The sequence below is a fragment of the Tachypleus tridentatus genome, chromosome 7 (genome assembly GCF_004210375.1).
Source record: "Tachypleus tridentatus isolate NWPU-2018 chromosome 7, ASM421037v1, whole genome shotgun sequence".
In the NCBI taxonomy this organism is placed as follows: Eukaryota; Metazoa; Arthropoda; class Merostomata; order Xiphosura; family Limulidae; genus Tachypleus; species Tachypleus tridentatus.
This window is the reverse complement of record NC_134831.1, coordinates 58446477-58467214: the sequence shown is the minus strand read 5'-3', so window position 1 is coordinate 58467214 and position 20738 is coordinate 58446477. Positions and strand designations below refer to the sequence as shown.

General features: G+C 33.1%; 1 protein-coding gene across 4 annotated transcripts in view; it reads right to left on the bottom strand.

Annotated features, from left to right (window-relative positions):
• LOC143255746 (sushi, von Willebrand factor type A, EGF and pentraxin domain-containing protein 1-like) overlaps positions 1–20738 on the bottom strand; it is a 94982-nt gene that overhangs the window by 28623 nt on the left and 45621 nt on the right. For all 4 annotated transcript variants that reach the window (XM_076511915.1, XM_076511917.1, XM_076511916.1 and 1 more), the window contains 4 exons: positions 17218–17367; positions 12754–12930; positions 1961–2140; positions 1105–1278 (listed from right to left, as the gene is read on the bottom strand). In XM_076511915.1, the coding sequence (XP_076368030.1) occupies positions 1105–1278; positions 1961–2140; positions 12754–12930; positions 17218–17367 (681 nt within the window). The remainder of the gene's footprint in view (positions 1–1104; positions 1279–1960; positions 2141–12753; positions 12931–17217; positions 17368–20738) is intronic.

The following is a 20738-nucleotide window of genomic DNA, read 5'->3' as shown; positions in this document are numbered from 1 at the left end:
CGTGCACTACAGCATCATCAATAATAATCCATACTCACAGAATTAATGTTGGTTCAGAGTTTGCTCACAAAAAAAATAATCAGTATAAGAATGTATAATATGTGATATATTTAACAAATACATTTGCATATTCAAAACATCTGTGACATGGATACCATTGAGATAATGTATAAGACATGTGTATCATGTTTTCCAACACAAAAATGCATGAAAACATTGCTGTATATTTACCAATACAATGATGTATATAAAATGTGAATATAATACAAGGAGGTATAAAAACTTTACTGCACGTTTGCCACTAAAAATATATACATATAAATGTTTACCAACAGAAAAACACCAAAAAGTATAACACTAATTGGATCTATAGTGGTCGGCCTTTTGAGACACACATCAAATTCTGATATAAAGATCATATAAAAATTAACAAAAGGAAATTAGAATTAGTTAAACCTTTGCACTTCTTTTTAGAAAAACATCCAAGGCTAACTCACAATGTTTTTAAAATACATAATACATGAGCTCTGGCTTACTTTTCAATGTTACCAAAACTGTCTATTCTGTTAAACAATAATATGATAATTATTAAAAAGAAAATAAGAATTAGTTAAACCTTTGCACTTCTTTTTACAAAACATCCAAGGCTAACTCACAATGTTTTTGAAATACATAATACATGAGCTCTGGCTTACTTTTCAATGTTACCAAAACTGTCTATTCTGTTAAAAAATCATATAGTAATTAACAAAAAGAAAATGAGAATTAGTTGAGCATTTTAACCTTTTTTTTTTTTTAAATCATCCAAGACTCATTCACGATATGTTTTTAAAATAAATGATCCATTCTGAATTTATACAATAATGTAATGTTATTAAAGATAATGTACTATATTATAAACAATTAGTTATTACCTCCATGTGTGATGTATATATGTATGATTTCTGGCTACTTAACAATTCCTAATTTAATTGTACCACTGTGTTAATTATCAGGCATGAAGATTAAATTATGACTTGAGAAAAATGATTTTCAGTATGTTTGTATGTTAATATAGACAACACTGGTGCTTTAAAATATGATAACTACTAACTTCAAACTTACATTTACACTGAGGAGCACTGTCAGTCCATTTGCCACCAAGTTCACATTTTCTAACCTGATTACCAACAAGTTTGTAGCTTTTCTCACAACTATATTTTGCTTGGCTTCCAGCTGTCTGACCTGTGACCTCCAAAAAACCATTAGGTGGTGCTTCTAGTTCTGGACACTGGTTAACTGTTGAAAATACAAGATTCTGAGATTTCTAAAAAAAATCATTTAATACAAACATTTACTAAGATTTAAGATAATAATGTTAAAACCTTGTTACATTATTTAAAATCCAACTTAGTATATCCAAATTTTAAGCCAACACATAAATAAAAACTGGATATTTTATTTATACATTTACTGTTAATTTATGTTCAACAGCTACCTTCAGTCCTTTTAACACTTTGTGGTGCAGTGCATGAGACCAGGAAAAGAAACCAAGGTACTATCTTAAATCAAATTAAGTTACAGCAGATATTTCATGTATAGAGAAAAAAACTGAGATCTTTATTGACAGGAATGGAATTTTGAGTTTTAGAATATAACATTCTGAAAGTTATTGATGTTACTACTTGAAATAGGACTGGAGAGAAGTAATGCATTTTAAAATGTCAGCCAAGTATGAATTTTTAATGCAACCTAGGCAGTCTTAAAATGAGTTATTGCATTTCAACCTTTAGGTTAAAAAAATCCTAAATGGGTTCTAAGCCTTAAATCCTGAGAAATCAGCAGAAGTTAAATACTGATTATAAGATAATTCATACCAAAATTATCTATTGATAATTCTATCTACTTCCACTGTAGTATGCATTAATAAAAAATGTTATACCTTTCTGGTAATTAAGCTACACATTAAATAAATACTTACACAAACATTTTGCTTCTTCTCCATCCCAGATGCCATCACTAGAGCATGTTCGAACTTTTTCCCCAACTAGTGTGTAGTTTTGATCACAAACATAATGTGCAGTAGCATTGAAATTTGTTCGAGCTTCTGGATATTCAACTTTTCCATGTTCAATACTTGATAAACTGCCACAGTCCACATCTAGAAGTAAATTATGCAAGTTAAATGAAAATAATAATGCTGATAAACCACCTAACTGTAAATTCTATAATTCAAAATTTAATGAAAATAGCCAATTTAAAATACTGTTTGTCCACAAAAAAAGTTGGCCTAAGTGTACCTTTTCTTTCAAAGTCATTAATGTAAAGTCTATCTTTAAAATGGCTTTCAAAATAACCTTTATTTTGCCATTATTCAGTAGTAAGGAAAATAATTCCCAAAAGTAAGTACACCAAGTGTAGAAGCAGATGCTTGACTTGGTGATGCAACAAAAGCATTCAATGGCCACGATCAATACATGATTACAAAAGTATTCAGTAACCATGATCAACAGATACTTACAAAAGCATTCAGTAAGCATGATCAATAGATACTTACCTTTCTCTCACAACTTTTACAACATATACTAATATAAGCACTAGTATCATGCAGAAGCAATTAATTCAATCTCCATACACTTCCTGTTCTTGAAAGTATCCACATCAGTAATGAATGAAAAATAATGATAATTAAAAAATAATAAAATACTCTCATCCCCTTCATCTGGACACTCTCATTCTCAGAGTTCATCTTGCATAGTGCAGCTCTGAAACTAGTGTTTCTGGCTATTTCTCACACACTGTCATCCTTCAACTCAAACACACTCTAGAATCCCATGTAATCTATGTGGTAACATATAATATTATAGCAATATCCTGAGCTGTATTATACTTCCTTGTACAAGGTGCTTACCTTTAAACAAAAACTTTGTCTAGTTAAATGATAATGATTAACAGTTAAAGTGTCTTAGGTTGATGAATACACAAAAATGCATGAAATTCATCCAAAAATGCTTGAATTAAAAACAAAAAAACAACCAAAATTATGCTTTAACTCAAACAGCAGACAATGTCTTACAAACACTTGATCACACTGAAATCAGAGCTAAGCTAAATTCAATTTTACATTACATGGATAAAATGATAGAATGTAAGGGATGCCAAGTAAATTTATTTTATTATATTTATGAGATATCATTTACTATTTGATCAAAGCAAACTTCTAGCTTTTCGTCTTTCCTACTCAACATTTTTGGATATATGTGTACATATATATATATATTTACATTGTATCCTAACTTTAAATAAAATTCATTACAGGTAATCTTGCATTTAACAGCTATAGATACTCAACAGAATTAATGAAAATTATAATCAAGAAATGCTTCATTTACAAATAAACCATTGAAACAAACCAAAAACTTTTTGTTTCACCAAAGTACAAGAATATTTAAATAATGCATACATGTCAGCTTTCATTATGGAGTCAAGAAATTACTTAATCTAATTTCTTAAAAAATGTTTTACTATTCTAAATAAATATAACAATACTGTCTGCTGTCTGCTCATATAACTACTTTGCAGAGTGTGAATGGAATCCTAATCAAATTTCATATGAAGGTTCATATGGTCCATGGGGAGATATATATAAATTTTCAGTTTTGCATTTTGCAGTTTTTACGGGCATTTTTATGTTTTGTACCACAACCTTACCTTCTCTGGATGGATCTTCATCATATCTGGTTGGATTCGTGAGGAGATAAGTAAAAATATTTAGTTTTCCATTTTGCAGTTTTATAGGTGTTTTCAAGTTTATAACTACCAAACCTCCTGTGAATGGACCTTCATCAAATTTGGCATGAAGATTTGTTAGGTGCATACAGAGATACAAGCAAATTTGCAGTTTCATATGTTATGTTTTGGAGCTGTTTTACAATTCCATATAAGTGAACTAACTTTTTATGTCTCAAGATAACCTTTCATTAATCACAAATTTACAAAGCTTCCATTAGAGGATAGGTACTCCAGCTTGTTATGAAATAATAAACAAAATTTTATTCAAATACACATTTTAATATATAAATTTTATATTTAAGTAAAATATTTCAAGCATCCATTGTTCAACAAAACCTAATGTAGCAATAAGAAACTTTCACTGAAATGGTCAAAGAAAATCAAAATTAATAAAAAATAGTTACATATTCAACTAATACATTCTTCAGAAGTTAGCATTTTTCTTACATGAAGATGTAATTCTGATAACATACAAAAGTAAATCAAGCTAAAACAATGTTCAAAAGAGATATCAAAAACTTACATAAATAAAAATGACAATGGCTCACAAAAAGTTAAAAACACAATTAAGTTGGACAGTGTCATTACCACCAATTATACTGCCCAACATCAGGGTTAAACCTGTAGAAAATATATATCTAAAATGGTTGAAAAAATGTTCAGCAAAAAGAAGATGGTACTTCCAATCCTGAGTATCTGCTTTCTAGGATAAGTCAAAGAAAGGTCATGAGTGGGTATGATAATAAGCCATGACGAGATGGGCTGATCAATGGAGCAACAACAACCAAAGACAGACCTAATTCAGCCAGCACCACCTTTAAACAAAGGCCAGATGGGATGCTGTGATAAGGATTGAAATTTAGTAGCATGCTGAAAAGAAAGTTGCAAACTTGGGAGATTAAAAGGAGATTTGTGGGATGCATGCAAACTTTTGACTGAAAAAGTGCAGAAAGCACCCATGCATAGACAAAGCCCCAGATGGTGAATTGGATCCAGCACCTTAAAGACTGAGGTGCCAGCAAAAAAAAAAAGACCAAAGATTTATAGTCTTAAGCACAGAACACTAATTCACTCCCCAAGAGGTAGAAGAGAGGACACAGAGGATGTTTTATGATCTAGTACATTTGATGCATAGTTTCTTTATGTGAGGAATGAAAGTAAGCTTATGATCAAATATAAGCTCCAAGAACTTTGCCTCAAGGACCACAGGAAGATCAACACCACTGAGATGGGGCATAGGATCAGAATGTAAAGCAAGTTGGTGGCAAAAGTGCAAGGAAATGGTTTTGGAAAAAGAAAAGAAGCTGCTTCTGAATAAATCTCATGTTCAAGAAAAGATCTTCAACAATTGAAATATATTTCAGTGACTGTGGATGCTTACAGGTAACTGTTTTGCATCTCAGAGCCAAAGAAGATGGATCCGAGCAGATATAAGAAGCCAAACCTGAAGTAGATAGTTCTAGGTTGTCACTAAAAGTAACAGAGGGGATAGAGATAGTGGTAGATGTTGATTTATTAAATTGTTTATCTATAAAGGACAAACGATTCTTCATGCAGTGAGAAAATGACTCCTGCAGAGACAATGGAAGGCCCATCTGCACACACACTGTAGCAGTGGAGCATATTGCAGTGGCACATGTATGAGATGCAGCAGGAGACTATAACTCCAGAGCCTCAGGGTACGTAATGTTACAGTTTCCAAGTGCTGTACCTCTTTCTCCTCCACCAACATAGGATAAAAACAAAAAGGGATGAAAATCATTACAGTTAACACAGTGAGGGTCCAGTTGATACTTGTAGGGATCATGGACTTAGCGTCCACAACAAGATGCCTTTGACTGACCAAACCATTAACACTGAAAACACTGGAGAGGGTTAGGAATATATAAACATACCTTATAATGAAGATAGGTTGCCTTGACAGAAGCAGACAAACATGGAGATGTAAATGCCAAAAACTTCTTGGCAAGGAGAAACTAGCAAGGATCTTTGACTCAAGGATCTTTTTCAAATGCCTGTCAAAAATAACTCCTCATAAGGAATTCAAAGTAGAATATGAAGTAACATCAATCGCTATATCCCTCAAGGTCTTTGAATTCAGGAGTTCAGTGTATTTTGGTGTAGATGTTTCCACTAATATGTCTCCAAAACATAGCTTCTAAACTGACTCTGGAGAGCCAGCAGACTCCTCTAATCCCTTCTGAATAAAGAAAGAAGGCATTTGTCCTAAAGGTTTTTCTGATAAAGAATGAAAAACAAAAAACGAGGTAGAAAATCAGGAAGGGTTGATGACTGCTGGTCAGAGTCTTCAAAACATGGTCATTTACCAATGAGCTATTTTTTTCAATATTTTATTTTTGGAGGATTTGGGGAACCATAATAAAAGAAGAATAGTTCAGTGCCTCCTTACTGTACCTTCCATTGAGTCCTGTGAGGGAATGCACTACACTGCAAACCAAGAACACTGCAGCAATGTAATGCTACATAGAATAAAATTATAAGCAAACTCCCATTAAAACCATGGTTCCTGTGGCTAAGCCCCACTAGCCTCTACCTAAATACGCTACTCTAAATGATAGTTTTAATCCTTTTAATCCCAAGAAATATCCAAAACATGTAAGCACTATACCCAAACATCAGCATCAGACACAATGTTCACAGCATCCATTGAGAATACCCAACACTGATACTCATTTGACCCTAGCCCAAAAGGACCACTTCACTGACCCTGCAGAGCCACCCCAAGGCCAGGAATTCAAGGCCAAAGTGATATACTGCAGTACCCCAAACACCACTCAACCACCAGGATCCTCTTCTCCTATTCACAGGTTACCATGCACTGCAAACATATAGGTGAATGTTCAAATCTTAGAGGAGGTAAACTGAAAGTACTGAACCTTCTCTGGGGCATTCCATTACCTTAAGGAGAAATTCGTGGCATGAAACACCCAATGGTAAGGACCCTATAGGAACATACCTGTGTTGCAAGAATAAGTGTAATAATGACATGGCTATCCAAATACTTGCATGCAAGAGGTCAGAGAGCCAATATATGAAACATGGTTGGAGAGCATTCAGATCATATCAGCAAAGTCTAAATGATGATACACTAATGCATAGGAATAAGAAGCATGCAAATCCCAAAATGAAACTGGTAGTTGTGCTTTATACTGATTGGTATGGACCCTTATATCTGGAGAGGGTGGGAAAAACAAGGTAATCTGAAGAAGGAGCAGCAGGCAAGAGGCAAAAAGAGGAATCATAAGACATGGAAAAAAAAATGCTGCATACCTGGGACATCATGTTAAGAAAGTAGGAGGTCTAGATACATCCACAGACAAAACACATTATCCAAATCCTCATCATCCTGACCTGATTCTCCAGGAAATAATATATCTGGTATTGGTCAGGAAATGCAGCAAGCTACATGATGGACCCCAACTCACCTTAGACTAAAATAAAAACCTCCTCAGCAGAAAGAATGTAGCCTGAAACTTGAGCAACTTGAGATTTAGTGGCAATAGTAACAACAGTAACAGTTGTTACAATGTGAAATTGTGAATTTGTAATTCAAACTGAGAGTGGAAATTTTCAAATCAACCGATGGTACTACATTCAAATATAGAATAAAAATTAATAACCTGGAAACAATAAAAATAGCTGTTCTACAAAAAATTGAAGTAAGCATTAGCAAAAATTAGACATCTCTGCACTCTAGTATGCCAAATCAAGAAATGAATATTAGGTTCTACAGTACAAAGGAAGTCAACTGCATCAGAATGATTTGGTGCCCTCCTATTGGTGGAGGGGTGTCACATTATTTGCTTATTTGCAAGATCAAGTACAGCTGTATCGCATATAAACACGTGGGGGTAGGTGGGACATCATAGTGAAAAGTGTGTGAAATCTGCACATATAGAAGACAGTACTGAATTACAAAAGTCACTATTTGAGAGGAAGTAAGGTATTGTATTGGAATAACATTGAGGTCTCAGTCAGGCACGGGAGCAGGAAAGTGGATCTATGAAGAAGGAAGGAGTAGAACGAGGTGGAGAGAACTGTAGAAAAAAACACCCTTTAGTATGCAGAAAGGTGAAAAGTTACTTAGAAGGCCAAAGAACAACTGGCAATGATTTAGACAGCTAATCCACAGTCAAACAGCTAGATAAAGAATGAAGAGAGATGGTTCACAGTCAGATGGTCAAGAGGAAGGTGATGACATGTGGAACAATAACAAAAAATACCACTTATGCTGGAAGTGGAAGAACAACTGAAATAAGAAAGAAAAATGATTACATGAGTGTCAAGTCTGGTTCTATATGTGAGGAGCTTGGCAAATCCCAAATGTGAAGTAGGAAGGACAAGACCCCTTAACTCTTTCAACAGGAGCTCAGACCCTGTGATTGACCTTGTAACCATTTTGTGCTTATTATAGTTTTCATGCTATAGCGTTTAAATTAGCAAGCACGTGTTAATGAAATTTGGTAGATCATTAGTAAATATTACACTACCTTCATATACAAAATATCAGATCTTTTTTATTAAGTTTCAAAGTTTATTAAGCAAAGTTTTTCTCATGCCTTTTTTTTTGTTTTGCATGTTGGATTTACAACACTTAAAGTAATTTACATTTTAAGATTAAAAATACTTTTGTGCATCAAAACATTTTCAAATTTAACATGTAAAATCTCTAGAGCGTCCAGTTTAAAAAAAAATGTATTTTATATGCTATTTTCACTAACAACTCTTTGTACAGGTTCAGTTGATTTGACCAATCTCATAATAAAATATTAAGAAATAAATGTAAACTATGTCTTTTTCATTCTAGAATGACTAGAAATTATAACATGAAAACATAAATGCTTAGACTAAATAGCTTAAATCTTACAACATTGTACATTTACATATATTTATTACTTTTATTATATTGACCTTTCAACCATGCTTGGCTAACAATACAAAAGTTACAATGATGCAGCACATGTGCACTCATATTATCATATCCAATAATATTAAATTTACCTTTAATCTTCAAAAAGTAACCTATCTTGGCTGTGTTTTAGTGAACTAGTATTTTGTAAAATACAGTCACATTTCAATTATTATACACTATATACACATGTATTTAGATTATTTGTATTTCCAAATAAGTTCTTAACTTTATTTTTCTTAAAACATAAAAGAGGTTCCAAAATAGTTTTATTACAATGTATTCAATTCTTTTTGTATTTGTTAGTATTTTGATTATGTATGTTTGTTTTCTTGGTTGTTTGGAATTAAGCACAAAGCTACACAATGGACTATCTCTGCTCTGCCCCCCATGGGTATCAAACCCCAGTTTCTAGCAGTGCGAGTCTGCAGACATGCCACTGTGCCACCAGGGGACCAGTAAAAAAAGAAGTAGAGCAAACAATTATCTCTTCTAGTTACAACCTTTGAACTCAATTGCTGTTTGTCATACTTTACTAAGCCTCAAGAAATTTTGCACTTGAAGAATTTGAAACAAAATATTTTTTTTAGGTTTTATACATACACTTGAGAACCAAAAAATCATAAATCAGTATATCTGTACCACAGAAATCCATTTTAGTTTATCACGTGTAGTAACTAAGCTGTATTTGGGTCTATAAATCATGAAATTTCAAAGAGGTTAAAGATTCAATTTATCAGCATGAAGGTTTGTCTCCAAAGAAAGAGAGAACCTCGTTGTATTTGGAAATGGCTGAGAAAAACCACTAGAGCAACATTCTGAGTTTTTCATTGCTTATTCACATCATATGTAGAAAACGTAAGTGTATATAAAGTACTGTTTCCAAAAATAGAAAGAGGTGAACTTGGCTACTGTGTTTCATTTTGTAGTGAGCAAATAGCAAACAGAAAAGAGGTTCTTATTTTATATTTTAGCTTTTCAATATCATTAATTTCAGTTCCTAATTCATACAAAACTATAGACTTTGTATTCTGACATCAAAAACATGTAATTTGAACTAGTGTTACATTCAATTGACCTCATGACATACAAAAATCAATATTTAGGTATGTTTTTAATATTTGCTTTTAAATTAAGAAATTAAATAATGTATAATATGAAAATTTGAATAGTTTGCTACCAAACTTTATGATATAAATTCATAAAATAGTAGTTTCAAAAAATTTTCAACAGGAGTCAACAAACGAAATGACATGACCTTTTACCCATGATATTTCTGGAAAGAATTAATGGAACTGTTGTGTAAGAATGAAGCAAGAGAAAGGGTATAGTGGCAGGGTAAGAGTTGGTTTAGTTATCAGGCAGTGCAGAAGAAAAAAATCAAAGCTGAACTAGCCAGAAGGGTACCATCAATAGGACCTAACAAATAGTGTCACGAATCAAGGCCAGAGCCCAATGTAAATAACAGGAAGGTAAGTATAAACAAACAAAAGATGAGACTGGTACTGACTAAAAGCACTTAAGAAATGTAGTCCATAACCACGTTCTTCATAATGCTAGGTGCATAAGATGAACAAAATGAGAACTGACCTAATAAAAGGATCTAGGGTTTGAAAGAAAAGGTTTCTAAATTGGGTACCCCTTGGCAGTTGATATATAAAAAAAACTATGGGGTTATCAGAATGGATCATAATTAAATGATCCATGAGGAAAAGTTAGAAATGGTAGTAGGTGTGATGGAGTGCCAGAAGTTCAAGCACATTGATACAGAGAGAGGACTAGTCTTACAGTTATGTATCCAATGTGTAAGTCTCATTTAGAGATGCTCCCCAACCAGAAAGGAAAGCATTGGTGAGAAGAAACAGATCCAGATTAGGTCCACGTAATAGAACTTTGCTAATGGTATTGGATCATTTCAGCTGCCAAGATAAATCCTCAAGTAGAGAGAAGAGAACAAGTGAATGATAGAGGCTAAAGCTTCACAAGAGTGGTTCCACTGGTCACACAAAGGCCATTTATGTACAACCTTAAAGGAATAATCGGTTCCAGCAAAGACAAGGACACCAAAAGTGATAGAACCTTTCATGCAGTAGGAGTAGGGTAAACTAGAATCCTGGTGACCAGTAGTCTCATATTCCATAAGTAGATGTAAAAAAGTCGATACAGATTGGAAAGGAGTTGATAAGCAGTTCCAGGTGAGTAAGTTATTGTGTGGAAGAGAAGAAAGATTTGAAAGTGCTGACAAACCATCTTCTTTAAATGTTGTAGATAGATGGGATGAAATGAAGGAGGAAAGAAAATGAGATGAAGGCTGACAAGGAAAGGAATTGGAGTGAAAGTCTGGAAAAAAAAAATTAGATTAACCCAGAGACAGATGGGAAATGGAAATCAAAAAATGGAAAATGGAGGAATTAAGTCAAGGTAGAGAGGTGGAAGATAGGGTTTGTGATAGTTTGGAAAGTGAGAATTGAGACTGAACTGCCTCCACCCATGGTTCTACAGAATCAGGAATGCCCAACACAACTGCAAGGTGAAGAAATGGGGCTAGACAAAAATTTCATAAAAAGAAAGAAGGGAACCAAAACTGGTAAAACAAAAATATCCCTACCCAATAATTTCCAGCAAATTGAGCCAAATGAACAGGGAAAGGGCAGAAACAGTAGAATGCATCACAATGGTGAAGAAAAGAGAAAAAGAATTGACTGAAAAGTCCTTTAGGCCACAATTGAAAACTTCAGACATGAGATGTAGAGAAAAGTTAGCAAAAAGGATCAAGCAAAGTTGGAAGTACTGGACAATGCAGGGCAAAATTGACATAAAAAAGTTTGCCTATCAAACAAGTAAAGATATTCCAAGTATTGGAAAATGAGTAAGGGAAACTCAAAATGAGTGTAAGCCAGGATATAAGAATTAGATAGATGAGGAGGGAAAGGCATGAGGTTGTATTAATCTAATTGGCCAAGGAAGGAGCCAGAATGAATGCCAGTGTCAATATAAGGAGGAAAAATGAAAAGTCCTTCATGTTAGAATTAGAAAGGGGAAAACAAGAAAAACTCATAAGGCATAGGAAAGGGAAAGAATAGTATATACCTGTGATAGTAAGATATGATAATGTAAGAAAGTTTCAGGATTCTCTTCGATAGGGAGAGAAGTTCCTGAAAAGTAGCTAGGAGGAAGAAACAAGTGATGAAATTCATCATCTTCAATGTCCCCTCAAATTAAAGGAAAGGAACTCCTGAAAATAAGATTAAAGCTGATGGTCCTAAGTATGTAAGGAAACACAATACCTAAGCACAATAGCCATCATGTCATTATCACTTAGAAACCATAGTTGATACATAACTTGTGTGAGGAAATTATCCATCCATACAACTAGTAAATATATTACACTAACTAGTGAGTTTATAGATTGTAGTAAAAAAGAAAAGAATATTAAGTTCCTTAAACCTCACTAACCTCATTAAATTCAAAAATAAAAAATATCTGGTGTGTTCAGTGCCAAGAAAAAGATTAAAAGATTCACAGATGCAAAAACATACAGGTAATTAGTATGCAAGAAGTATGGCTTTTGCTGCATAATGATATCACTAGGCAGTAGTATAATTCACAATAAATTCTCACAACATTAGTTGGGAGTTCAATAAAGGCAAATATGTGGAGAAGATAGATTAACTGTGTGGAGAAGTATGTGGTATCATCTCAGAATCACATTATACCACTACTGGTTATAGTTTACCTAATGGCAACATTATCCCATATGCTTCTTAAACTACACTTTCGACTGAGTAAAAATAATAATACAGAATTATTTCATTTCTTTTCAAATGTACAAAAGAGTATCATAAAATAATGCTGAATTATCCACAAAACTTGATGTATCCAATGCATGAAAGAATGCAGCTTATTACATTATTACAGAGATAAACGTATATAGAAGTTGTACAAAATGATTATGAACTTTCCTGTTTGTTCTTTTTTTCTCAATTTTCTAACCACAATAATGACTTACAATAAATTAAATTATCTAACTACTAGTTAAAGGGAAAACTTACATTTACATGATGGTGCTGACCCTGTCCAGAATCCATCTGAAGCACATGTTCTTGTTTTGTTGCCAACAAGCATGTTTCCAGTTGGACATGCATAGGTGACTTTCTGGCCTACCATGAAATTCTCTTCCAGAACTGTAGCGTTCTCCTTTCTATCAGGAGTACCACAGTTTGATGGACCTACAGAGAATAAGCTCTTCAGCATCAGATATTTCAATCACCTCTAAACATTAAACTGTATCATAACTCCATATGAAATTTACAATTTCATCATCTTACCTTTTGATCCTACTATTTACAAATGTAAGAAATAAATAATTCTGTCTTAGGAACGACATTATCAATGCTTATATCATGCTTAAAACTCTCAAAACACAGTGTCTTAAATATCAAGCAGTATTATCATTCTAAAAGCATCCTTGTCTAAACTGTTAGTATATTTTTAAGAATGGTGTGTAATACTCTTAACAGTCTGCAATCTCTCTTAGTTACAGAGTTAGTATGGATTATTGGTTTAAATTAATTTAATTTTAGAGCTCTCAAAGAAGCAAAATAGCTAAAATTTATTTGAGTTTCACATGTATGTACATTACAGAAATACAGTCAACTTAATTACCTAATATAAACACTTGTTGTGATACCATTATGTAAATCATTCATATAAACAAAATTATTGATTATATTTCAAAAATCATTTGATCATCTTAATAGATATATCTATTAGTGTTTGTATAAGGTTATTTTCATCAAACATGTTTTCTGTGTATTTTGTTACTGATTGAATTGTATAAATCCCTATCTTATGAAATAATGCAAGACCCATTGAAAAAATGCTATAATAAAATGTTCCTATTTTCTGTTGAAAACATAAAATAAAACACAGAGAAAAGAAAATACTCAATGGTAGAAAGAAATATGAAGCTTGAAAGTGAAAACAGACATAGGCAAAAAACTAACAATAAATTGGATATTCCATCACAAAAACAGAAAACAGACAATTTAAAAAAAGAATATCCAGAATATAAAGGTTTCATATAAGGATTTATTTGATTTTCAACAAACAGTACTGTTAAAAAAAAATATGCACCCATCCACAGAAACTTAATACTCTTTGGTTAAAGTAATCCAATAATTAGTGTATGTTAGGACTAAAAATTGGTAAAGGACTTTTTGAGTGATAAAAATAATAGTTGTTGTATTTTCCATGAACAAACGGACACACAATGTTATAAAACAAAACTTCCCCGATAACACAGCAACATGATCAATGACATTAAAATCAATATTATACTTCTTTTGTTCTTACTAATATCAAAATTATATAATGACACTCAATTTATTACAGTAAGTCCTTATGATAATGGCCTGGCATGGCCAGGTGGTTAAGATGCTCGACTCATAACCCGAAGGTTACGGGTACGAATCCCCATCACACCAAACATGCTTGCCCTTTCAGCTGTGGGCATTATAATGTAACAGTCAATCCCACTATTCATTGGTAAAAGAGTAGTCCAAGAGTTGGTGGTGGGTGGTGATGACTAGCTGCCTTCCCTCTAGTCTTACACTGCTAAATAAGGGATAGCTAGTAAGATAGTTCTCATGTAGCTTTGTACAAATTTAAAAACAAAACAAAAAAAAAAAAAAAACCTTATGATAATGAGAAGTCCTTTCATTGGGCTTACACCAAAAATTTAAGATTTATAGCCAGAAAAGGTTTTCATCACAATTTACTTTGGATTATTTTCATGAAGAATTTCTAACACCTTAAATATCAATAAGAAATAAGTGTTAGGATTTGATGACTATAAAATTTCCAATTAAAAGTAAATTAATACCTTACTCAGTTTTCTGTCAACAAAATATAGTATAAAAAAACAGTGGTGGATTTAAGGTTGTGTGGGTCTAGGGGCTAATAATTTTTGTGGACCCTGCATACCATGTAATTCTACATTGAATAAAATTGTAAGTGGGCTTCCATTAAGACAATGGGGCCTGTGGCTAAGACATCCCCATAGCCTCTACCTAAATATGCCACTGTAAATGATAGTTTTTATCCCAAGGAATATCCAAAACTTGTAGGACACATACAGTAAATTCTAGCCAGGTGTATATTAGGATCTGAACTTTCATTTAACTAAGTTTCATCTGTTTACTAATTTAAACAAGAGCAGTTAAAGAGATTGTATTCCCTTTTTCCCAACTCTCCTTTTCATGCTCATGAAATCTGGTATGAATCTGATCACACTTTAAAGAGTTATTAAATAAAAACTGCAAAAAAGCCCTATCTCTCCATTATAAAAAAATGCTTCAAAGTGATCCACAAGTTAGATCCAGACCAAATTTGAAAAGGACTGTCCCATACTGACCTTCCATTCTGTGTAAAAGTTTCCTGTACATTGGTCTATTATTTTGTAAAATATTCACATGGAAACATAGGCACACACACATACACAGACCCAATTGCAAATACCCTCACAGAGCAAGGGTAATAACCTTACTCACAAATAAATATTATCTAGGCTCCACTATATAAGTGAGGTTATAATATATAATAACCAATCCATCAGCCAAAGTAAGCAAATTTCAAACCCAAGATGACAAAATTGCACAGCAGCATTATAACTGAAGCATATATAGAAAAAACAACAAACAGTTTTTCACAATAGTTTAACTTTAAAAAGACAGTTATAAGCTTGTCACAGACTTAAAAGATTATAATATGAATATATCAACAATACAATTTTATTATGACAGTGCATTATACACCATAATCCAAACTCATGGCAAGCATTACAGCAACATTAGTGATCTAAATAAATATACAGTTAATGTACATTTTAATGATCTAAGTATACATGCAGTTACCTTTACATTTCAGTTAAACAATAGAAATAAACAAGAGAAATATGAAATTTAATATAAAAATAAACTTATTATGACAGAAGGGAACCACCAACCAATAAATAAAACATATAGTATAACAATAATAATAATAATACAAAGATGCTGATAATTTATTACACATATGAATCATTTCAATAAATGGATTTTACAGTACACTTTAGACATATCACCTCCTACTCATCATTTCTAGTCCTTAAAGGACCTATAATTTTGAATCTTCAAAACTAATAAATAGGCTTCAACATAAACATTGGTAGTCATAATTTGAATTCAAAGTCAGTACAACATTTTGATATTGTTTTTAAGTAATTTTAGTATTCATGAATAACAAAACGAGCCAACATTTTCTGTTCATCATAACTCTAACTAACTGCTAGTACCAACTCACTTCTCAAAAATAAGCCTTGCATCATGTTTCATCACATAAACCTTAAAATTAAGCTTTGCTTAACTTAGCAAATTAAAAAACACTCAACAGAGTTTATACTGTATCAAAAATTGTAAAAATCTGGGGCACAAATCATGGTATACTGTGGCATTAAATTTACTGCCTTGCATTGTATTACTTGCTTTGGATTAACATTTACTGTTTGTTGTATACTTCACAGACAGTCTGCATTTAACCTTTTACATTATACTAAATAAATTAATAATATTTTGTGACAAAGCAGAGTCAGATTAAAATTAATAATGAATAATGTGCTACTTTTTCATCTAAAAGTAATTTCAATGCCTAGAAGATATATTTACATGTAACACTATGCTTATAGGGCTTATCGGGCCAATACGGTAATTTTTCAAATTTTTCATTCTCATAATTCTGAGGCTCTAAAGTTAGCCTGAGGTTGTAGTAATAGAAAGGAAAAAAACTCTTGTTCACTGACCAGAGAGACTTTCTTTGGACCCTGAATAATTTTAGACAGTTCTCAAGATGTTTATGAGATTTAATTCACTTCATTTGCCAGGCAATTTCAAAAAATGATAATTATCTTTTGATGTTTTCAGTATTAAAAAAAGGATGCATGTAAAGGCTAAATGGTTGTATATTAATTGACATTAATAGGACAGATATAAAACTGTGCATATTCAGTGGTGATTTTAAGATGCTGGATTCATGGAAGAACTGTTGAAACAATATTATACAGAGTGAATCGACATTATTTTATTAATCCAAAAATGTACAAGATCATAAGATTACTGTAAGATAAAAGTTAATAAACCAAATAATAACATTCAAAATAATTTGTAAACATGTAAAAATTAAGATTGTTAATAATATACTTCCGGCATTAACTAAAGTTTCACCAAAGATATGTAAACAGGATCCATTGTGCTTTATGTAATACATCATAAAATAGAAATTGACTGCAAGTAAATGCAAAACGTAGGAATATATTAATGCCTCTGTCAAGGAGAATATGGTAATGTCTAAAGAAATATAGCTGTTTTTTTTTTTCAATTTTCTACAGTGAACTAGTCGTTTCTATGTTTTTTGTGAGATTGTAACATCATGAAATACTTTGGAATGGTAGGTAAAACACCTGGTTGAAATAAAATACTTACCATATTGGCAGATCCAAGGTAAAAAATCGAGGTCACAGGTGACATCATTCCAAAGCCATTTCCTCCCACCGTCCAGCACTACACAGTTTTGTTGATTATTGTAATTGTTGGGTTGATCAGGAGCCCACAAAAAACTTTCCACTGTCTGATCTAAGTTATTAAAATAAAATGTTAAACTAAAAGGATAAAAACTATTTACATAAAGCTGTACTTTGTTCAAAATAAAATTGTTTAACAAAGTTACATATATCTATGAATATCGTTGTTTATATTCTGGGTGATTGTTTTTAAAAATGCTTAAAACATACACCATGAAGATAAACAGTTTCACAGGTTGTCTCCAACAGGGGTGTGGATGGGGACAAATGTCCTGGACTCTCCCAGATTAAAAGACCCCCCCCCAACTAAGAGAAAATGAACGAATTAATAATTAATCAAACAATGGATGTCTCTTGAGAAACATATATTTGGAACTGTTTCATTATGACAACAACAATTTGCTTTGCTGTTTAACAAAAATATTTCTTTTCATTACTAACTTTTTTTAAAATATTGTAATTAGGCTTTTTATATTATCCACCCATTTCTTATTTTTGTGTATTCCTCAAACTATAGTTAAATAATTTTGAATTCTATTTCAATTACTTATGAAGTTCAGTTATGATGGCACCCCCTTAAAAATTACCCTTGTTTCCACAAGTCCTTAAATTAACCTGCTCCCACACCCATATTTTACATTCACTTAGGCTTATCCATCACAAACTTCAGTCTCATACCTGTATTATGAAACTTGTGCATTTTGGCTAGGGCTAAGTGATTTAGTCAGTATAATTGAATACCTATGAATAGCAATTACTTCAATCAGTATAATATACATAAATCAATTAACTGCAATTATGATTAAGTCAATTAAAGTAATGACTATAACCAAATAATCAACATTTGTTTTTCCAGTTATTGCAGTTTACAATGATTCCAACTATTGAGTAATGGAAATTAAAGTGTCGTAAAAGTTATAATTTTTCTATATTGTAAATATATTTAAGATAGATACTTACATCCTCTCATATATATAGCTACTCTTACTCTATGCTACCCTCTATATGTAAACTTTTTTTTTTACATACCATAAGTCTTGCATTCACATATGACCCACAGTTATCATGGTTCAAAGGAAACACCAGTTTTTATTGGGAAGAACAGATGGGTTGTGTGGTATAGTACATTACTTCTGCTCACATATATAGTTAGCATCCCTCACTGAAATAGAAGGACAGGTGTAAGCAATAAAAAGAGTCATCCTTCAAAGCATCCAAAAAACACCTTAAACTGATGCACCTCTTAATAGAGAACCATATGTGAGAGACCATACCACTTCTGTAACAGGTATGCTGTGGAAAAGCACAACCAAAAGGAAGAGAAGGCAGTTGGACAAGAATCTGAACTACATTATAACATAATCTCAATCCTGTCAAAAAGTAGATAAATCCTTTATAGACAGTAACATGGGGGAAAGTGAAAGTGTTCTAAGGTGTAGAGTAGCTAGGATGTGATAGATTGTTTGCAGCAGGTCAACTCCAGTCCAAAATCATGCAAAATCATAAATATAAACTGTGATCCAAGGCATGATGAGAGTCCACATTATCTTCATCTCAAGTTCAGTAGAACAGAAATATATACTGTGCAAAGGGATCTACAAAATGGGTTCATGTGCACAATCCACAACTAACTAGACATCAGGGAACATGATATCCAAATTATGACAGTAAAAGATGTTCACCTGTAGGTTGTCACATCATTGTTGGTATATTAAGATCACTCGATTGTAGGTCATTGTCTGGAAGCCTCCTGCTGATCAACTTATGCCCCATGCCATATTCAGGAAGCATCAGTGAAAAGATGCAAATCCAGGTGAGGGGAGGAAGTGGTACTACCAACAATGTGTGGGTCTTCTTCAACTACCACTGCAGATTGTTGATGAAGGAAGGAGGAAGGATAATAAAAGTATCCAAGGGATCTCTAGCAAGATTCCATTGTCATGCAAAGTCCACTGAAGAGACAACATATGTACCCAACCTAAGGGGTCAAGTGCTTCCAGAGACGAATCCATCTATAAAAGAAATAAAAACTCACAAGCAGTAAAATATGGAGCAGCAAAGGCATGGATAACTGAAAACTTCATCAAATGGAGTCAAAGAGAAGAAGGTTGGGCCAAACTGAAGTGTGAGTTGAAACAAGGCTCCTAAGCAGACAAGATATTAGGTAGGAACAATTTCTCCAACTTGATAATCCAATTTACACATGCAGCTTTTAACAGAAGGATATAAGTGTGATGTGAAGACTCCACTTCAGAATGAGTTAATGGAAGCTAGTTGTTGGTATAAGCATCCACAACTTTTGCATAAGTCAAGCAAAAGCTTTGACCACCCAAATAAAGACATTTGGAGCCGAAGCAAACACAAAAGGCAAGGGCATGAAACTAATACACAACTTCATGATAGACAAATCAAAGATAGCTGTTGCACTGAGCTGTTGCACTGAGGAGAAATAGGAATGTGTAGATAAGCATTTGAGATGTTTACTTTGGTCATCCACAATCCTGGAGATAAAGCTCACCTTGTTTGTTTGTTTGTTTGTTTTGAATTTCTTGCAAGGTTATCTGTGCTAGCTGTCCCTAATTTAGCAGTGTAAGACTAGAGGGAAGGCAGCTAGTCATCACCACCCACTGCCAACTCTTGTGCCACTCTTTTACCAACAAATAGTGGGATTGACTATCACATTATAACACCCCCATGGCTGAATGTTTAGTGTGATGGGGATTCAAACCTGCAACCCTCAGATTATGAATCAAACACCTTAATCCATCTGGCCATGCTGGGCCTAAAAGTTCACCTTACAGTGAGACAGGACTCCATTGTAAAATGGAAAGATCATGAAATTTACAGTGACAGGTAAGATCAATCACAGGATACCAGTCCATGGTTTTCTTTGGGACTACAAACAGTCTTGCATAAACAACTGGGTAAGGATGACTGACAGAATTGATAGCTCTTTGTGAAAATATATATAGGTAAAATAGGTAAACTTGGCCTGAGATAAACAGACAGGATTAACAAGATCAGCTCCCCATATAGGTAGTAGTGATTCTTACTATTGAGAATCAAGAAAGGAGCAATCTGCCTAATGGTAAGCCAAGACAAAGTCACCCATACCCATGTAGAGCAAGGCATGCTAGCAGTAGCTCACAACTGAGAAACTAAATGCTCAGCATGAACCTAAACATTGCAAGAAAGAGGGAAAACAGAGCACTGAGAGTAAAGGGAGTCATGTAATAAGGAGGGAACATGATTGTAAAAGATTAGGGAAATTAACAAAATACGACAAACCTGACAAATCATGTCTAAAAATACTGAATTAAGCCTAGCAGATCCTGCAGGAGAGACATGAAAAGGCACAACATAATTAGGAAGAAAGAAAAAAAGCTGTTAAAATCCTCATCATCATAAACAGGTTTGGTAGGT